This window comes from Loxodonta africana, chromosome 12 (assembly GCF_030014295.1).
Source record: "Loxodonta africana isolate mLoxAfr1 chromosome 12, mLoxAfr1.hap2, whole genome shotgun sequence".
In the NCBI taxonomy this organism is placed as follows: Eukaryota; Metazoa; Chordata; class Mammalia; order Proboscidea; family Elephantidae; genus Loxodonta; species Loxodonta africana.
This window is the reverse complement of record NC_087353.1, coordinates 63113232-63131655: the sequence shown is the minus strand read 5'-3', so window position 1 is coordinate 63131655 and position 18424 is coordinate 63113232. Positions and strand designations below refer to the sequence as shown.

Sequence of the window (18424 nt, the reverse complement as noted above, 5' to 3'; positions counted from 1 at the left end):
GTTCTCGCATGTGTGCCCGTGGTGCGCTTGCACAGTTGTCACCTGAACCCCTCAGCTGCCTCGTGACTTTATGCCACACCCTGTCCCCCTTACTCACAAGATCCTCCCCGGGCAAGCTGCGTTGGCCGTGGATTTTGATGTGGACCCCTGATACCACGTCATTTCCCTTTGATAGATTGTTAGTGACGACGTAGAGTGAGGGCCTTCTAAAGAGAGGAGAGGGGCCCTGGTGGCGCAGTGGTTAAAACCAAAAGGGTGACAGTTTGAATCCACCAGCCACTCCTTGGAAACCCAAGGGGCAGTTCTCCTCTCTCCCATGGACTCGCTGTGAGTTGGAATTGACTTGACAACAGCGGGTTTGGTTTTGGTTTTAAGGAGACGAAAGAAGCCCTGGTGGTGCAGTGGTTAAAGCACTTGGCTGCTAACCAGAGGTCAGTCGTTCAAACCAACTAGCCATTCCACGAGGGAAAGGTGTGGCAGTCTGCTTCCCTGAGGATAACAGCCGTAGAAGTCACGTGGCAGTTCTGCTCTGTCACGCGGGGTTGCTATGAGCCGGAATCGACTAGATGGCAGCGGGGGAAGAAGAGGAAGGTGGAATCTGCAGAAAGGTGAGAGAAGCCGCATTTGTCTCTGCAGGTGAAGTTTTACAAGCTGTCACAGACCACGATATTCCTCAGCAGCTGGTGGAGCGACTGCAGGAAGAGAAAAGGATCGAGGCGCAGAAGCGGAAGGAGCGGCAGGAAGCCCATCTCTACATGCAAGTGCAGGTCAGCCACCAGCCTTCTGGGGACCTCAGCTTGGGGGGTGGTGCAGGGTGCTTGGCTGCTGAGGGAGAAGCAGTTTCAAGCACGGGGGTAAACGCGACCCCTGCCCAGGAGTAACCGTTAACAGCTCAGGGTGATTGCGTCTGAGCTGCTCTGGGCAGCAGTTGGTGTTTTTAACACCTGGCCCCTTCGGTCAGCCTGGCAGGTACATATTGAGCGACTGCGAAGGCCAGTTTCCTGAGTTTGAAATTTCAGTCCAGTTCAGGAGTAAGGGCTTAGATGTGAGAAGTAACTTAGCCCACCAGGCAGAGCAGTGATAAAAATCGTGGGTTAGCGTGTTTACAAGACGCATGGGTGGCGGCTGAGCATGAGGTGTGGGAAGGGCAGAACCGGAGGGGCTGGTCCCAGGTGGGGCAGGAGGTGGAGGAGGTGGCGGGGGGCAGGACACAGACAGAAGGAAGGTGGTCGGTCTCCACGAGAGCAGGTTCGTTTTCAGAGGCTTTTGGGAAACATGGAGAGGTATTTGTGTCAACCAGTTGAGTATCTGGAAAAGAGGTTCCTTGTGCATCCTGGCTGTGTCCTATTCGAAGATCCCCACACAGCTGGCTGTCTAGTTATATCTGCTTGTGGATGAGTTAAGGGTGAGGGACTGCTGAGACTAAAATCTGAAACGTAGGTTTTGTCTTGCATAAATAAATGTCTGATTTAGTTCTTGGTCATTTTGAGACTTTTCTCCCTTCTGGTCTTCTGAAGAAGTTGCTTTAAAACAGAAGTGCTTTTAGCATGTTACCGTTTAAGCCTAGTCTTGACCAGCGGGGGTCTCGTTTTATTTTTCATGGCAACTGTAAGCTCTGTTCTGTGCTTTCATGCGTATTTCCAGATAGTCGCCGAGGACCAGTTTTGTGGCCACCAAGGAAATGACATGTACGATGAAGAAAAAGTAAAATACACTGTGTTCAAAGTGTTGAAAAACTCCTCGCTCGCCGAGTTTGTTCAGAACCTCTCCCAGACCATGGTGAGTCCTGGCCGTGCTGCTGGCCTGCTCTTACTTTGGCTCCCAAGTTCCACCTTCATTTTTCCAAGCTAGAAAAGACAGGATGCTGTGTTACCTTTTTGGGTAGGCACTGTGTCCTGGCCCTGCCCTAAAACAAGGCAGATAACATGGTGATATTTCCTGACTTGAGTTCTGAGTAGAAGAAAAATCCTGAGCTCTGAGGTTGGGTACAGAGAAACTCAGGGATTTCAGAAACACATTTCTGTCTTTTTGATGTAATTTTTCAGCAAAATCTGCAAAGAAGAAAGTTGAATGTGAATGCTAATCTTTTCCTTCACCTGTTTTTTTTTTTTTTTTTTTTTTTCTTTTTTTTTTTGGTGGACGACAGTGGGTGAGATGGGCACAATCCTGAAATTCTAGTGATCTTGAAGGGTGGGGCACCGTTGTCCAATCCAAGAGGAGGGTTAAAATTATGATTTTTTTTCTTATAATCACAGAATCATTCATTGATATGGGATTAAAATGTGAGCTGGATTTGTTGTACTTTATTTTTTGTTAACTTTTTCAGGGATTTCCACAAGATCAAATTCGATTATGGCCCATGCAAGCAAGGAGTAATGGAACAAAACGACCGGCAATGTTAGATAATGAAGCTGATGGTAATAAAACAGTAAGTATTTCGCATACTGGCGTATCTCATCTGGAACTCTGTGGGCAGCTTTTTGTCCTCTGCAGTTATTGCAACCTGTTTCCCTTTGGGTCTGGTTAAGTAAGAGTTGGAGGTTTTCTCCAGTTCTCAAGTGTGATTTTTGCTCTGTCACCACGAGGGATTCGTATCTTCTGAAAGTAGTGTCTCTTTTGCAAATAGATGATTGAACTCAGCGATAATGAAAACCCTTGGACAATATTCCTGGAAACAGTTGATCCTGAGCTGGCTGCTAGTGGGGCAACGTTACCCAAGTTTGATAAAGATCGTAAGTGCCCATGAAATGCCCAGCTGCTTTTAGAGCAAGAGAGTTGGGGTCCTAGACTAAACACATAGGAGTTTTTCCCTCGCAGGAAAACCATGTTGATTAATTCCAGACGTGCTCAACAGATCCTCGCAGTGTTACGGCTTCTCAGTGAAGTCAAGGCCGATGGCGTCTCCTGGGGGCGTAAGGGAGTTGGCGTGTCATGGAACATCCTTAATCTCGGCGCCCATGTTTTGCTAATCACTTGGGTCTTCTGAATAGTCAACAGATGGTGTAAAACAGATGCCAGCTTCCATTTTCTGTCAAGGGCAGGCAGTAAATATTTTAGGCTTTATGGACCACCCTGCCCCTGCCAGAAGCTTCTGCTTCTCTCACGTGGAATCTGCCGTAGACAAGGTGTAAGTGAAAGAGCTGTCTGTGTGCCAGTATGGCTTCACTTGCAGCACAGGCGGGTCGGAGTTTGCTGACCCTTGCTGTGGAGTTACTGATTTTTATTGCTGCAGGTGGCCACTTCTCTGCCACAGCCACACAACTGTTAATATCAACCCCCTGGTAACACTGGGCTAGCCATACTTAGTGCCAGGTGTTGGAACCAGGGTTCCTAAGTTTACCACACTCACCACCCTATTTGCTGATGGTGAGTGAATGTAGCATTTCAGTGGTTTTGATGTTTGGAAGCTATTCTGCAGTCAAAGGACCAACCTCACCTGATGTAGTTAACTTCTTAGATGCCTTCAACTGGCATTTCAGGCTCACTGAGTTACCAAGCTTACTGTTAATTTCTTTAACATTGTAATGAGTGTAAAAATCCTAACAAAACCTGTTCATTAACCTCGTAGATGATGTGATGTTATTTCTGAAGATGTATGATCCCAAAACACGAAGCTTGAATTACTGCGGGCATATCTACACACCAATATCCTGTAAAATACGTAAGTCCTTGCCGCATGCATCTTCTGAGTCGATTTAGATCCAGTTCTGGTGTATTACAGCTATGGATTTTTTTCATCTTTTTTATTCTAGGTGACTTGCTCCCAGTTATGTGTGACAGAGCAGGATTTCTCCAGGATACTAGTCTTATCCTCTATGAGGTTTGCATGGTGGATTATTTCTCCATAGTCAGTATGTTCTTAGTAGTGTGGGGAAGTGCTTTTGTTTTTGCTAGCCCTGAATTCTTACTGTGGTCTCAGGTGATGCTGAGGACCACACTTTTAGATTTTCCATTAACATTTCAAGTGGGAAGAGTTGGGTGTCGAGAAAATACTGTATGTGTATGGAAATGGATATTAATGTACTTTATGACCTATATTCAACGTTAGGCAAACCTTGCGTTGTAATGATTTCCTATCTTGTAATAGGAAGTTAAACCGAATTTAACAGAGAGAATCCAGGACTATGACGTGTCTCTTGACAAAGCCCTTGATGAACTAATGGATGGTGACATCATAGTGTTTCAGAAGTACGTATTTTTTGAAGCATCGTGCTTAGTACTAGTATCAATTTTTTTTTCCCCTGTGAGTCCTAGAACCAGGAAACAAATTGTTTCTAGACTTTGACCCACGTTTTGTTTGAAGTATCTCAAAACGTTAACAGGAGTTGGCATCCTCTGGGTTTCGTACTTAGCGACAATGAACATGTTTGTCGTTTAATGCTCGTATTTTCTAAAAATATCTGTAGCAAATGTGATCACTGGTAATGAAATGGGGAAAGTCTTTATGAAGTAGCAAAATTGTTTTCCTACCTTTAAAATGTATGTAGTTCCTTAGAATGTGGTGATTTATTTAGGTAGGTACTTAGGTAACTTATTTAAATCTGTCTACATGTAAAACAAGGCACCCTGGTGGCACAGTGGTTAAGCACTTGACTACTAACCAAAAGGTTGGTTTGAACCCACCAGAAGCTCCACGGGATAAAGATGTGGCAGTCTGCTTCCGTAAAGATTACAACCTTGGAAACCCTATGGGGCAGTTCTACCCTGTCCTGTGGGGTTGTTACGAGTCAGAATCAACTCGAAGGCAGCGTGTGTGGACATGTAAAACAGGAGGATGGTGTCAGGCGCGCTGAGAGTCTGAAAACGGCTTGGTATTGCACTTGGCTTTCTGGGGACAGGGTTCTGAGGTCACAGGTCAAGAGCAGAGGTCGGCAGGCTTTTTCTTAAAGGGCCAGCTAGTAAATATTTCAGGCTTAGCAACTTCTCAGCCCTGCTGTTTGGCACAGAAGCCATAGTTTGCCAAGTTCTGGTTGAGAGAGTGGGCCTTGCCACGTGCCTGCCCCATGTGGGCAAGGCACCTCACCCTGAGACTGTACAAACAGGTTGGGGGTGGTGTTATCTTGGGGCTTATGTGTGTTTTTGTCGAGAGATCAAGGATGTAAAGCGTGAGCACAGTGCCTGGCCCAGAGCAGACCTGTGCACACAGCTGCCTTTACTGTGCCCTGCTTAAAGACAGCTGGGCTAGAGCCAAGTGGGAGCCTGACTTCCTGTTGGACTAGCATGGACTTTTCACTCAACCTGCAAACTGTCTTGTTTCCAGGGATGACCCCGAAAACGATAACAGTGAATTACCCACCGCAAAGGAATATTTCAGAGACCTCTACCACCGTGTCGATGTCATTTTCTGTGATAAAACAATCCCTAATGATCCTGGATTTGTTGTTACGTTATCCAATAGAATGAATTATTTTCAGGTATTTGATAAATCCTTTTTCCCTTCAGATTCCACACCAGAAAGCCCAATTTCGTTTTTAAAATACTTGCCAAAGAAGCTGTCTTACGGGTTTTCCCGTTGTTGGGGGACATTCTCAGGAGAAGTGGATCAGTACGAATACTTCCGTGGGAACAAGAGCTGTTCTTACCCGGCCCCCTTCTGTCCACTGGAGTTTTCGTCGCACATGGTCTTTTCTGCCCCTGGCAGAATGTGGTCTAAGAGGCGATGGTTTTAATAGCTCCTTTGCTGCAGTTACTAGATACCAAGTGTTTCTTTTTTACAAACTACTGTTAAAAAAAAATCAAAAAACAAAATCCGTAGGCCTTACATTAAAGTGAAAAGCCTTTTAAAAGCTCCTTTATCAGCCATGTGCTCCCATGGTGATACACTAAGGAGTTTGGTTTCTTCCTGTTACGTAGTGAAATTCTAGGGAATTTAAATTCACACTGTTTGTACCACGTTTCTCTAATAATGTGACCAAGTAACTAGTGATATGTTAAGCTTATCTGCGAATTTCACTTTTTTTCTTTCTGGAAAATATGAACCTTTTTTTGTCTTCTGGTTCATGTCCTCTTCCCAGGTGGCAAAGACAGTTGCACAGAGGCTTAACACAGACCCCATGTTGCTCCAGTTTTTCAAGTCTCAAGGGTAAGCGGTGTCCACGGACACTTGTCATCTGACCTTTACTGCATATCACAATGGTTCATTAAAACATCTCAGAACTGATTTTAATATGTAGCTAGCCACTTCACCTGACATACCATTTCTTGCTTAGTTTCAGATATAGAATTGTCACCACTCACAAAATGACCACACTACTGCAAAATCTCAAAATAATTGACAGCCTCGTCTAAAACCAGACTTACAGTGTATACCTCATTCCCATGTCTCCCATGAGTCCTGCTGGGTCAGCCCCTGTCCAGATTCAGGGTGCTCTGTCGCCAGGCCAGAGAAGTGCTACAGTGGGACCACAGAGGGACTTAGGTCTCGGGAAATAGGCGTATCATAGTTAAACCCCACACCAGATCCAAACGTCAGGTGCACGCCCAAGAAGGCAGTGGTTTGCTTTGATGCTTACTCACGGATATTTGTTTTAGGCAAATGAACAGGTCGTTTATTTATATGCTGTTTTCTTGTGTAGTTATAGGGATGGCCCAGGTAATCCTCTTAGACATAATTATGAAGGTACTTTAAGAGATCTTCTACAATTCTTCAAGCCTAGACAACCTAAGAAACTTTACTATCAGCAGGTATGAGTCCAAATTAATGTCACCGTGGGGAATAAAGACATGGCTCGGGCTGTTGGTAGAAGCTTGTCTAAAGTGACTCTCTCTTTTCTCAATAGCTGAAAATGAAAATCACAGACTTCGAAAACAGGCGAAGTTTTAAATGTATATGGTTAAACAGCCAATTTAGGGAAGAGGTAAGTCCCTTTTAATAGCTCAGAAAAAAGTTTTTTTTATTGGCACTTTTCGTTTTTAATTGGCACTTGCTTACTGTTTCTGCCTCCTCCATCCCCAGACCTTGGGAATGAAAACAGTAAGAGAAAAGTATGCTAGGGGAAAGTGTGTGTTAGTGCCCCGGGCCCAGAGCTAGAAGACTTGACTGTGGCTCTGGTGGTTAGCCCTGTCTTCCTGCCTGCTCTCCGTGGCCTATGAGGTGAATAACAGGGTCGAGCCACCAGAATCCTCCAGTGACCGTTTCTGGCTGACGAGGAGGTCTTGAGGTTGGTACGTGGCCGCTTGGCCCAGGGCAGCATCATTCTCAAACACCAGTACCGAACCTGAAAGGAGCTCATCAGACGTGTACTGTCATGGACTCACTGCCCCTTGTTTCTGAAGTTACTGTCTCATGTTTGCTCCCGACAGGAGTCATGTCCAGCCATACTTTTTCTTTTAAATCTGTGCTGCTAAGCCCCTTCCTTCCTCTCAGTTGTATTTTTTGGGCAAAAAAAAAAAAAAAAACACTTCATCTAGTTAGGCGATTGTTCCAGCTAGTCTTTACCTATATGGATCCCAAGTCATTAACCTTCCTAGCTCTACCAGGATGGAGGGAGCAGAGGAGACACGCGCCACAGATACCTTCCTCTGTGTGGAGTTAATAAGGGCGGCATGACAGAGCACACCTCTGGTCCTTTACCTGGATGAGCTTTGTCTCCCTTGCTCATTGTGCTGAAAGCCGGGAAGGTTTTTAGGTGACCTTTCGGGGGGATCGTTCCTGAAAAGCTGTTCTGTAAATACAAGCTTTGTGCCTCAAGATGGCAGTCTTCAAATTCCCTTCAGCCCTGGTTTGTACCCCTTTTGGGCCCCATTGTCCCACCATGTGTGAACTCAAAAGCCAGGGGCCATACAGCTATTAGTCTCTACTTGTCTGGAATAAAAGAGAAAGAAGAAAACCAAAGATTCAGAGAAGAAATTAGTCTGCAGGACAAATAGCCTGCACAAACCACAGCCTCATCTACCCTGAGACCAGAAGAACTAGATGGTGCCCACCTACCACTACTGACCATTCTGATCGGGGCCACAAGAGATGAATTCTTATAGAATGGAAGAAAAATGTGAAACAGAACATCAAATTCTTAAAAAGCCCAGACTTACTGAACCAGTTAAGACTAGAGGACTCCCTAAGACTATTGCCCTGAGATACTTAAACTTTAAACCAAAATTATTCCTTGAGGCCACCTTTTAGCGAAATAACTGATTGATTCGTAAAATAAAGAATATCACCTGCGAGTAATGAGCTCCTTTAAAAAATCATCTGTATGAGACCAAATGGTCAAAAATTTCTCCAAAGTAAAAATGAGAAAGCAAGAGGGCAGGGAAACTGGAGTACTGAAAACGGACCAACCAGAATGGAATGAATGAGAGTAATGACACAAATGTGACAGATGTAACCAATATCACTGAATAATTTGTGTAGAAACTGTTATATGGGAATCTAATTTGCTGTGAAACTTTCTCCTTAAACAGTAAAATACTGTTTTTTTAAAAAAGAGGCCACAAGTCCATGGGAGTGTTGATGAGAATGTGGTAGGCCAGCCAGAGGCCGTTGAGAACAACCGTTGCGCCAGTGTTCTCTCCTGGAGCAAAGATGGTGTGTGGTAGCAGAGACCTTTTCTGTTTCCTCTAAAAGTGCTGACTTCATTCTGTCGTTACTCAGGAAATAACACTATATCCAGACAAGCACGGCTGTGTCCGGGACCTGCTAGAAGAATGTAAAAAGGCTGTAGAGCTCGGGGAGAAAGCATCAGGGAAACTTAGGCAAGTATTTCCTGAAAAAGAGGCAGGCGGCTGGAGGGCTGCATGGCCCAAAATAGCATTAGTGGAAATTAAACACTGACAGGGCCCACAAGGTGATTCCCAGACTCACTTTTCAGTCAGTCTTTTACAGAAGTTTACAAATACTTTAGAATTAGAAGCCATTTTCTTCTTCCTTCCTTCCCTGACTCCCGATATTAACTAGCTGTACTAAAAAGGTGTGATGAGATCCAGGTGAAAAAGGCAAGCTGAGGGCAGATGTGGCTCAAAGTGAGCCATCACCTGAAACCAGAAACTGTGACTCCTGATTGTAGTTGAGGAATGGGTCCCGACTGACCTGTTCAGCCAGCGTTTTCTCCCAGGCCTTGGACAGTTTTTACCCCAGAGAATTCAGCACTATTCTTACCCTTTACCCTTTGGCCTCACAGTCAGCTTGGCTATTTGGTTCCCAAAATATTGTCTTGGTAATACTAAGCGAAGAATGAGACCTTTATCCATTCTCTAAACAGCAAGTGAGAAAAATGGCAGTCCTGCCTATTTTGAATTTATGTGGGAAAAGTTTACACAGCTCTGCGAGATTCACTGTAGCCGACAGCTCTGTGACCAAGCTGGGTTAAGTCCAGCCTGGCTCAGACACGGAGGTTCCTCTTCAGAGTCTCCTTTAATCACAGGACCTTGAGGAGTTTGCTGTTTTTCTCCGCAGTCACCCAGCCAATATCTGTCTCCTTCCCAAATATACCTGCTCTTGACGGTTCAAATCCTCTTTAAAAAGAAAAAAATGGCAGCAAATCTTGGTAGTCCCATAGACAGATTGCTTCCTAGAAACCTGTTAGTTTGCGTGATTAAGCAATCATGTCCCCTCCCCCCCCCCCGCCCCGCCCCAGATGAACATGTATAGTTTATTTTCTCTCTTACTTTATTCTTTTTGTTCAGGCTGCTAGAAATTGTAAGCTACAAAATTATTGGTGTGCATCAAGAAGATGAACTATTAGAATGTTTATCCCCTGCAACGAGTCGAACGTTTCGAATAGAGGTAACGGCTCTTTGTTGAGAAAATTCCCGAACTCTCAGGGGCGGCATGGCCCACTGGCTTCTTGTTTAAATCTCAAAACAACATGCAGAAGTGACTTTGGTTTGTAATTACCAGTAGTTGAAATGATTCTTGAGGTGTCATTTTATTCTTTCAGATTCTAAGGAATTAATGTTAAACCTGGGCCACCAAGTGAGTCTAGGCAGAAACTGTGGGTCCCTGTGGGGTTCAGAGCTGCCGCTGTTTCCACAGTAACTAGATGATACATTTGGTCTCTTAAAACTCAGTGTTTCCTCCTATGGAAATTGACATCTACTCTGGCTCTGAACTTCCCTTGTGCCACCTAGACCAAAGCCTGGTACTTGGGCAAGAATATGACGTGAAGTCCTGAAGTAGCATGTCAGAGTGGAAGCAGGCCGCTTGGTCTACACTAACTGCACTTCACTTCTGTGGGTTTATGATGTGTCCACAGGAAATACCTTTGGACCAGGTAGACATAGACAAGGAAAACGAGATGCTGATCACAGTGGCACATTTCCACAAAGAGGTTTTCGGAACGTTTGGAATCCCGTTTTTGCTGAGGATACACCAGGTAAGTTGTTTTTGTAGTAGCTCTGAGCACCTTGCATCAAAACCTGATGCCTTCCGTCATTTTTGAGTCACTGTCATTGCTGGGTAGTTGACGTGGCGTCCACGTGGGCTGTGAGGACACGTGAGCGTGAGCGCACGTCCTTTCCGTTTGCAGGGCGAGCATTTCCGAGAAGTGATGAAGCGGATCCAGAGTCTGCTTGACATCCAGGAGAAGGAATTTGAAAAGGTGCGCGCGGCCCTGATGCTCCTGTGTGATTTAAGTGGGAGCGCGGCCGAGTCTTGACTAATGAGGCGGCTGGCAGGGTTTTGCCAGAGGTATGGGTTTTGCTCATATCCGGAATTAATGAAGGAGTTCTACTTTTTGTTTTTTAGTTTAAATTTGCAATTGTAATGATGGGCCGACACCAGTACATAAACGAAGATGAGTATGAAGTAAACTTGAAAGACTTTGAGCCTCAGCCCGGTAAGAGCCCTCGCCCCGGATGCGGCTTCCTAGGTGTGGGCTGGAGTTAAGCGGTGGGGAGGCCGATGGACAGCCCTGGGTGCAGTCCCAGTCTCCTCTCCTGCCACAGTCCAGTGGCCTGCGCTTGTTTGCCCCTCTCTGAGGTAGCAGCGTATAATCTCTTAATTCTCTTAAGGATTATAGCACTTAGCATGCATTAAAGTAAACCCATTCCCTTTGAGTCATTTCCAACTCAGAGCAACCCTGTAGTACAGGGTAGAACTGCCTTATAGGGTTTTCCAGGCTGTAATCTTTATGGGGACAGACTGTCAAATCTTTTTCCTGCAGAACTGCTGGTGGGTTCAAACCATCGACCGTTCTGTTAGCAGCCGAGCGCTTAACCACTGTGCCACCAGGGCTCTTTTGGCATGTATTAAACACGGGCTAAACGGGGACTTAAAAAATTAAAACTCAGGGTCGAGGTGTTGGTGGCTCCATGTGGGTTGTCAGGAGACCTGATATACTACTTCTGACAAGTTGTTCAGATGCCCATTTAGGGCAGGGGTCCTCAATGCCCCTGGTGAGCACGGGGCTTAGAAGTTCGCGCTTCATAACAGGGTGAACTGTGCTTTCGGCTGCCCAGGCCCTGGGCGTGCTCCGTCTCAATTGCTTTTTCTCTCCCACCAGGCAACATGTCTCACCCTCGGCCTTGGCTAGGGCTTGACCACTTCAACAAAGCCCCCAAGAGGAGTCGCTACACTTACCTTGAGAAGGCTATTAAAATCCATAACTGACTTCCTTACCTAGTGTGTCCAAGGCGAGGGAGCGTGCATGGGTGTGCGCCCCTTTTTAACAGCGTAGAACTTTGGTACACGTGCACTCTACCCGAAGTCTTCAGCAAGAGGATTTGCTGCTGGTGTTAATTTTATTTTGTCGAGGCTGTTGAGTTTGGCTTCTCTGTATCTATTGACTGCCCTTTTTGAGCAAAATGAAGGTGTTTTTATAAAGCTTGGATGCCAATGAGAGTTATTTTATGGTAACCACAATGCAAGGCACCTGTCAGCATAATGGGGGAAGAAGAGGTTAGTAGGACATGGGTCGCTGGCCAGAGGTCTCTAGACTGTTTATAGTTGGCATAAGCTGGCTGGCTGCTTCCTTGGGGGTCCCGTCCACCAACCCTGCAGCTGGTGAGTCTTATGTTTAGGCCCATCTGACTTAATTTCCTTCAATTATACTTCCAGTGACCTTTTGTGCACCTGTAAAGGCAAAACAAACTCACAACCTAATAAATAGCGATCTCTCCTTCATTGTGTGCATTGTCGGCCCTTCCTCGGGTTCACCTCCAGCTGCCTGGGGTCTCTTTAGTAACCTCGTCTCGCCTCCATCGGCCTCTGTGCCTCAGCCCTTCTGCAAAGGGGACGCATTGAATCCAGGCCTGGCAGACACGTGGGGTCTTTTATGCAACCGAAAACATTGTTCAGTACAATTAAGGTAGACTGCACTGCCTCATGGCAGACTTGATCTCCAGCGTTCATGAAAGCAGGTGAAAGGATTATAAATAGGTTGTCATTAAAATGGAACAGACAGAACAAAACAGGAGAGCCTTTTAGCAAGAGGGCATGCTCAGTAGTGGTTAGTAAGCTATTGACTTTGTAAAAAAAAAAAAAAATAATAAAGAGGAGGGGGAGAAAAGGAAAAATGAAATTGTATATTTAATGAATGAACATGTACGATTGACCGCTTGGAGGAGGGTTCTTTCTGTTGGGTGAGTCTGCAGAGACTCGCTGATGTCGATCCTCACCGTGTGTCGTTTTCATTTCCGTCCCAGCCTCATTTCCTCTTCCTTGGGAGCTAATGCAGCCACGTGTCTAGTTTTGAGTGCAGTAAAATAGAATCTGCAGATCACACTGATTTTTCCATCCTTCTCTGGTATTTTTTTGTTTTGTTTTGTAGCTGCAGTGTACACCACCTCTTCCTGTATATTGCCTTTTTGCTGGAATATGTTGTATGTTGAATAAAATTTTCTATAAAAATTATAATTCAGTGAGTGACGTGGAAGTTGAGGAAGATTCTACTCTTCCCGAGAAGTAGGCTTGGGACCCCTTTTCATTTATTACAAGGTTTGACCAAGATGTATTTCACCCCCAATCTCAGTATTGCTCATATGTAATCTTGGGTTTCTGCCTTCAACTAGTACGTTTGAGCTAAGAAATAAAAGGTGTTCCAGGAGGGAGCCTTGTGCAGCTGAGATGACTGGAGATATTATTTACAGACGTGGGCATAGTCCAGGGGGAGGACCAGCATTCCAGAGTGGATGGAGTCTCCTGTCCAGTGCCCTGACCCTTGGTCTCTGGTCCAGTCCGCCCGGCTGGTATCCCACCTCGCTCACCACGTCCTGTTTGTGCCTTCGTGCCCGAGAGCTGCCTTCTGCAGATGGCCTGTCGCAGGGGCGCCCTCTCCCAGGGGGCTGCCCTCCCCTGCCACCCCAACCAGCCTCCAGCAAAGAAGTTGTGGCAGGGTAGCGAGGCTCATGCACCGTGTGTTGGTCTTTGAAAGAACGTGCAGGTGTTGGTTTTTTGGTGGGTTTTTTTGGCCAGAGGTTGGTTGTAGTCATAGGTAACGAAGCTTATTACTCTCCCTTATGATATTAAACAACTGTTTTTATAAAGAACTTTCTGTAATGTCTATGTCATGTGCTGCATTTACTTTTCCGTTCACTCCCAGTTACGGTCTCGAGTTTGGATTCATTAAACTGATTTTGGGGAGATGGGTAGAATTTTTCAATTAAAGGAAGAAAACTGCCTTTCGAACAGCAGGCTTGAAACCCTACAGATGTTTCTGCCTCTCCTCCCTCTGTCTCCACTGGTATCCATCCATTGATGTGATTGAGTCCTCCACAGTGGGCCCCTGGAAACCATGGAAACTGTGGTATGGTGCTCACAAGGGGCAGCAGTGCCTGTAGCCTGTCCCGTGTGGCACGGCATTGTTTTAAAATGAAAAGAGCATCCAAGGGTACGGGCTTACGAAGTCTTCACCTTTAACAGTGCAGTCAGGCGCCTCCCAAACACTCCCCACCAGTCCGCGTTGGGGGCCACCTTTGAAACAAGCCCTTGGCGTCTCTCGAGCTTCGGGCCGACTGTCTTGAGGACCACCGCAGCCAACAAGGAGAGGCACGTGTCTCCCGTTGTGTTTGCTGGATATTCTTATATTAAATAAATATGTAATTATGTTTAAAGAAACATCGTCTGTCTGTGTACTGCACGCTGGAAGTGCGGCTCCGGTGTGTAATGAAATGCCGAGGAGCATGGGACGTGGACTTTTGACGGGTGTGTGGAGCCCCCGTCTTGGGGTGGCCGTTGGGCCTGGAGCTCTGAGGGGCACAGGCTGAAGCCCGGTCTAGATGCCACCTCCTGACGTGAGGCCTTAGCAGGACTTGCCTTGCACAGGACGTCAGGGGCTGTTTGAAATTACACATCTCTCTCAATCCGCTCTTGTTGAAGCAGATGTTGGTTGTCGGGTTGGTGTCTCAGAGTGAGATTTCTGAGGGGTCGTCAAATTTACTTAAGGTACAAGTTTAAAACCACCTTCACAGCTAAAGGGAAGCCCTGGCGGCATAGTGGTTATAAGGTTTGGCTGCTGACCAAAAGATGGGCAGTTGGAATTCACCAGGTGCTCCTTGGAAGCCCCATGGGGCAGTTCTCCTCTGTTGTGTAGGGTTGCTATGAGTCGGAGTCGACTCGATGCCAGTGAGTTTCAATTTTTTGGTTTCATAGCTAAAGAGGATAAAAGGGAGAGCACCTTAACTCTTTCTGAATTGAGCTGAGGTATGTAAATTAGACGTTCCTGATCCACTTTGTGGTTTGGGTTCATTAGGGTAGCGCCGAGGTTGGCAGACACTTAAATGTTTTAGACTGTGAGCCACGAAGTCTCCGGCGACTCCTTGCCTTTGCCGTGGGAAAGCAGCCAAGTACTTACAGGACTGGGTGTGTGTTCCAGTAAAACTTCACTTACAAACTTTGGAGTTTGCAGACCCCTGGATTAGAGGGAAGAAGCCAGGTGATGCAGTGGTTAAGCACTCGGCTGCTAACCAAAACGTCAGCAGTTCAAACCCACCAGCTGCTCCGTGGGAGAAAGATGTTGCAGTCTGCTTCCATGAAAATTTACAGCCTTGGAAACCCTGTGGGGAAGTTCTACTCTGTCCTGTAGAGTTTCTGTGAGTTGGAATGACTCTGGCAATGTTTCTTGTTTTTTTTTTGGTTGGTTGTTTTTGGATTAGAAGGAACAAGAGGCCATTTTGGAAATTTCACAGTTCAAAAGCACAGGCGTCTCAAATGAAGATTGCTGGAGTTGGCAACCTAGCGGGTAGATCCAGTGGTGGAGAAGGTTCATCAGAATGACCAGGAAGCCAGGCCCCACCCCTCACTAGGAACGTTCACAAACCTTCCAAAGATCAAGTCATAACCACATAGCCCGGAGTTTCTCATGTGGGTAATTGTGTAGCGTCTTACGTCAGTGTGCGGTTTTTGTGGTAAATAGGTAACAGCATTTGCCATTTCAACGGTCTTCTCATGTTCAGTCCGTGACATTGATTACCCCCCTCATGTTTGTCACGAGTCACCTTACATTTCTGAGTGACCCAGAGACATTCTAAATCTGTGCTGTCCACAGCAGCAGTCCCACCCCACACATGCTGTCGAGCCCCTGACGGGTCAGTGAAGTGTAGGGGAAGGAAGGAATTTTTAACTTTAATTCTGATTTTAATTTAAATAGCCACATGTGGCTAACGCCCACCAACAGGACAACGTCTTTCTAACCAGATTTTCCTCACCTTGTGAGTTAAAATTCTTAGTCTGCCTGTGCAGGTGTAGAACGCTAACGTGCTAGAGTTGTGATTTTTATGATTTGTGACCTTCATTAAAGGAGGCCGTTCAGGGGCCTTCGTTCCTGGCAGGGAACGATGTCTGATCAGGAGAAAGCTCTGGAACTTTTGTTGTCTTGTGTGCTGTCTGCTCGCTCGCCCTGCCGGTTGGTAATGTTCAGAGTGAGGCCTTGAAGTCAGGCCCACAGGTGGTCTGAGCAGAACTGTGTTCCCGTCCAGGGGGAGGTTCTGCTTCTGCCGGAGCTTCAGCAGCTCCGGGACCCACACAAGGGCAGAGAACAACCTTGGGGGCTATGTGATGAAGCAGAAACAAATTAGGATGTGGGCATATGGCTGTTCGTAACAAAATCCCTTCAAATTTGGTATATGTTTGAAAGTTTTCATAATGCTGAGAGGAGAAACAACGCAGGATTCAGACCACCCATGAAGTCCACTCCCTCAGATGCCTGTCCCACCTGCACCCACTCCCACGGCTGCCTGTCCTGCCTGTACCCACTCCCGCGGCTGCCTGTCCTGCCTGCACCCATTCCCCCGGCTGCCTGTCCCACCTACACCCACTCCCACAGCTGCCTGTCCTGCCTGTACCCACTTCCGCGCCTGCCTGTCCCACCTGCACCCACTCCCATGGCTGCCTGTCCTGCCTGTACCCATTTCCGCGGCTGCCTGTCCCACCGTGGCTGCCTGTCCCACCTGCACCCACTCCCACGGCTGCCTGTACCCACTTCCGCGGCTGCCTGTCCCACCTGCACCCACTCCCACGGCTGCCTGTCCTGCCTGTACCCACTCCCGCGGCTGCCTGTCCTGCCTGCACCCATTCCCCCGGCTGCCTGTCCCTCCTGCACCAGTGTAGAGCAGACACCGCTTCAGCCCCTTTAAGGCTTCTTTCTACACAGCTGGTTTTGCAAGGGAGGAGGTAGTCCAGGTCCAGCTCCTGCCTCCCTGCGGCTGAGTGCCGTCCAGGGTCATGCAGTGTGGCAGGGAGGGGTGGGTGGAGTGACTGTCTACCCTGAACCAGCAGCAGAGAAGCTGCACAAGGCTTGGCCAGGGAGACCCATGAGGGGCATTGCTGCTCCCTTCTTACCTCCGTGGCTAGGCGTGCCACCTGCCCACAGCTACTGGAGGAGGCTGCATGCCACCCGCCCAGGGTTGGGTGGGAATTCCAGGCAGAGAAATGGGCGTGAGGCACCTGGTGGCAGGAAGGCTCACTGGCCACCGATAGCCTGGCCTGCCCAGGAGCTGGCGCCACCCAAGGAGGCCACTGCCAGCAGGCTACCCTGGCACTGCAGTCCCCAGTGATAAGCGGGGCAAGGTGTGTTCTGTGCCTCGGCTCTAGCCACACTTGGGGAACTGTGTAGCTGAGAAAACCCCATAAGCTGCACTTTCTTACAGGGATCCCTACAGAGCACTCGACTACGGGCCAGGCAGCCTTCAAGGGCTTGACCGGTTAGCAGTAGGCATCTCGGCACTCAGAGTTATCGGACACGGACTGAGGGACTGGCCGCCCCACTGAGGTCTCAGGCCTGGCTAAATGCTGGGCTGGCATCCCCAGCTCACTGCCCCCCACACCGTGCCGTGTTGCTGGCGCCTGTAGCTCTGCCCCCCCAGTTGGCCCTCCCCGTGTCCAGATGAGAGGGCTGTGTGAATGGAGCAGCTTGTCATGGCCACTCACCAAGGGAAGGTGTAGGCTCCCTGGGACTCGACAACTGCTGAGGAGGCAGACCTCTGAGCACGGGCAGGAGCCAGGCAGGAGCCAGGGAATGTATGCAGACAGCATGTCCCCGCCCCCTGGCTCTGAGCCGGTCAGCTCTTGGACAGGAGGGTCAAGCCTTTGGGAGACTAAGAAGTGGATACCGAAGTGCAGGTCCAGCCGTCTGAAGCTGGGCGAGAACAGGAACCAGTGGGGAGCATTTGAGGAGACAGCAGACAATCCCTGCCTTACAAGAACCAGGGCCCTATGCAGCCAGATCTCCTGACTTGTTGGAAAGAAGCTAAAAACCAGGGACTTGCAATGTCAGTTCCCCCGATTTTTAGAAATTGGCAGTGGATACTTCTTTCTTTAATGCCAGTCTAAATCAGAGGGCCTGGCAACCAGCTGAGCCCCACGTTGGCTGGGGCTGGGTAAACCTCACGGTCATACCCAGAGGTCTGTGGGGTGCAGACCTAAGGAGACCGACCCAGGTCCAAAGGCACCCCCGAGATGAGGCAACCCGGAACACCAGGGACCTGCACTTGAGTGCAGCCCTGAAGCCACCGCTACCTGCACCACTCTATCTGGACTCCAGGCTTCGCCAGGAGACGGCTGTCACTAGACCAGAAAAGCTCAGAGTCTAGGGACTCTGGGAATCCAAGTCAGGACCAGGCAGTTGTGTCGAGTGTGGCATCAGACCGAGGGGCTGGGGCTGAGCTCAGCGAGTCCTCTGCAGCAGACGGGCTGAAGGCTGGATGCGCCAGTGGAGCCAGGCACTCCACCACTCCATACCTGTGTGTCTCTGCAGAGTGGAGGACTGGTCCCAGTCTTGTCCCTCTGGATGGTGGCTGCCTGGCGGCCCAGCACTGGCCTTGGTGGCTCCCTTCCCTTTCATCCATCATCCCTCCTATTTCAGACAGCCCGGTCTCCTTTAGACACACCTAGGCTGGTAACCCCTGGTCTTGCCAGCCAGAGGTCTGTGTCCCCGTGTTGACATGGCTTCCTCCAGGCTGGTTTATCACGAAAGAGTCACACTTCCCTCACCTGCAGGTACGCACCAAGGGTCTCAGGTACTGGGTGCCTGGTGTGTCCGAATCTTCACCT

At 48.0% G+C, this 18424-nt stretch overlaps 1 protein-coding gene across 3 annotated transcripts in view; it reads left to right on the top strand.

The window, feature by feature from the left end:
• USP7 (ubiquitin specific peptidase 7) overlaps positions 1-12061 on the top strand; it is a 68654-nt gene extending 56593 nt beyond the window's left edge. For all 3 annotated transcript variants that reach the window (XM_064295570.1, XM_023557385.2, XM_023557384.2), the window contains 17 exons: positions 637-767; positions 1645-1779; positions 2327-2428; positions 2627-2732; positions 3569-3661; positions 3753-3820; positions 4088-4188; positions 5261-5414; positions 6015-6082; positions 6576-6684; positions 6780-6857; positions 8594-8694; positions 9625-9724; positions 10194-10313; positions 10467-10538; positions 10685-10775; positions 11442-12061. In XM_064295570.1, coding sequence (XP_064151640.1) covers positions 637-767; positions 1645-1779; positions 2327-2428; positions 2627-2732; positions 3569-3661; positions 3753-3820; positions 4088-4188; positions 5261-5414; positions 6015-6082; positions 6576-6684; positions 6780-6857; positions 8594-8694; positions 9625-9724; positions 10194-10313; positions 10467-10538; positions 10685-10775; positions 11442-11548 — 1736 coding nt within the window. In that variant the 3' untranslated portion in view covers positions 11549-12061. The remainder of the gene's footprint in view (positions 1-636; positions 768-1644; positions 1780-2326; positions 2429-2626; positions 2733-3568; positions 3662-3752; positions 3821-4087; positions 4189-5260; positions 5415-6014; positions 6083-6575; positions 6685-6779; positions 6858-8593; positions 8695-9624; positions 9725-10193; positions 10314-10466; positions 10539-10684; positions 10776-11441) is intronic.
• Positions 12062-18424: the final 6363 nt, after the last annotated feature.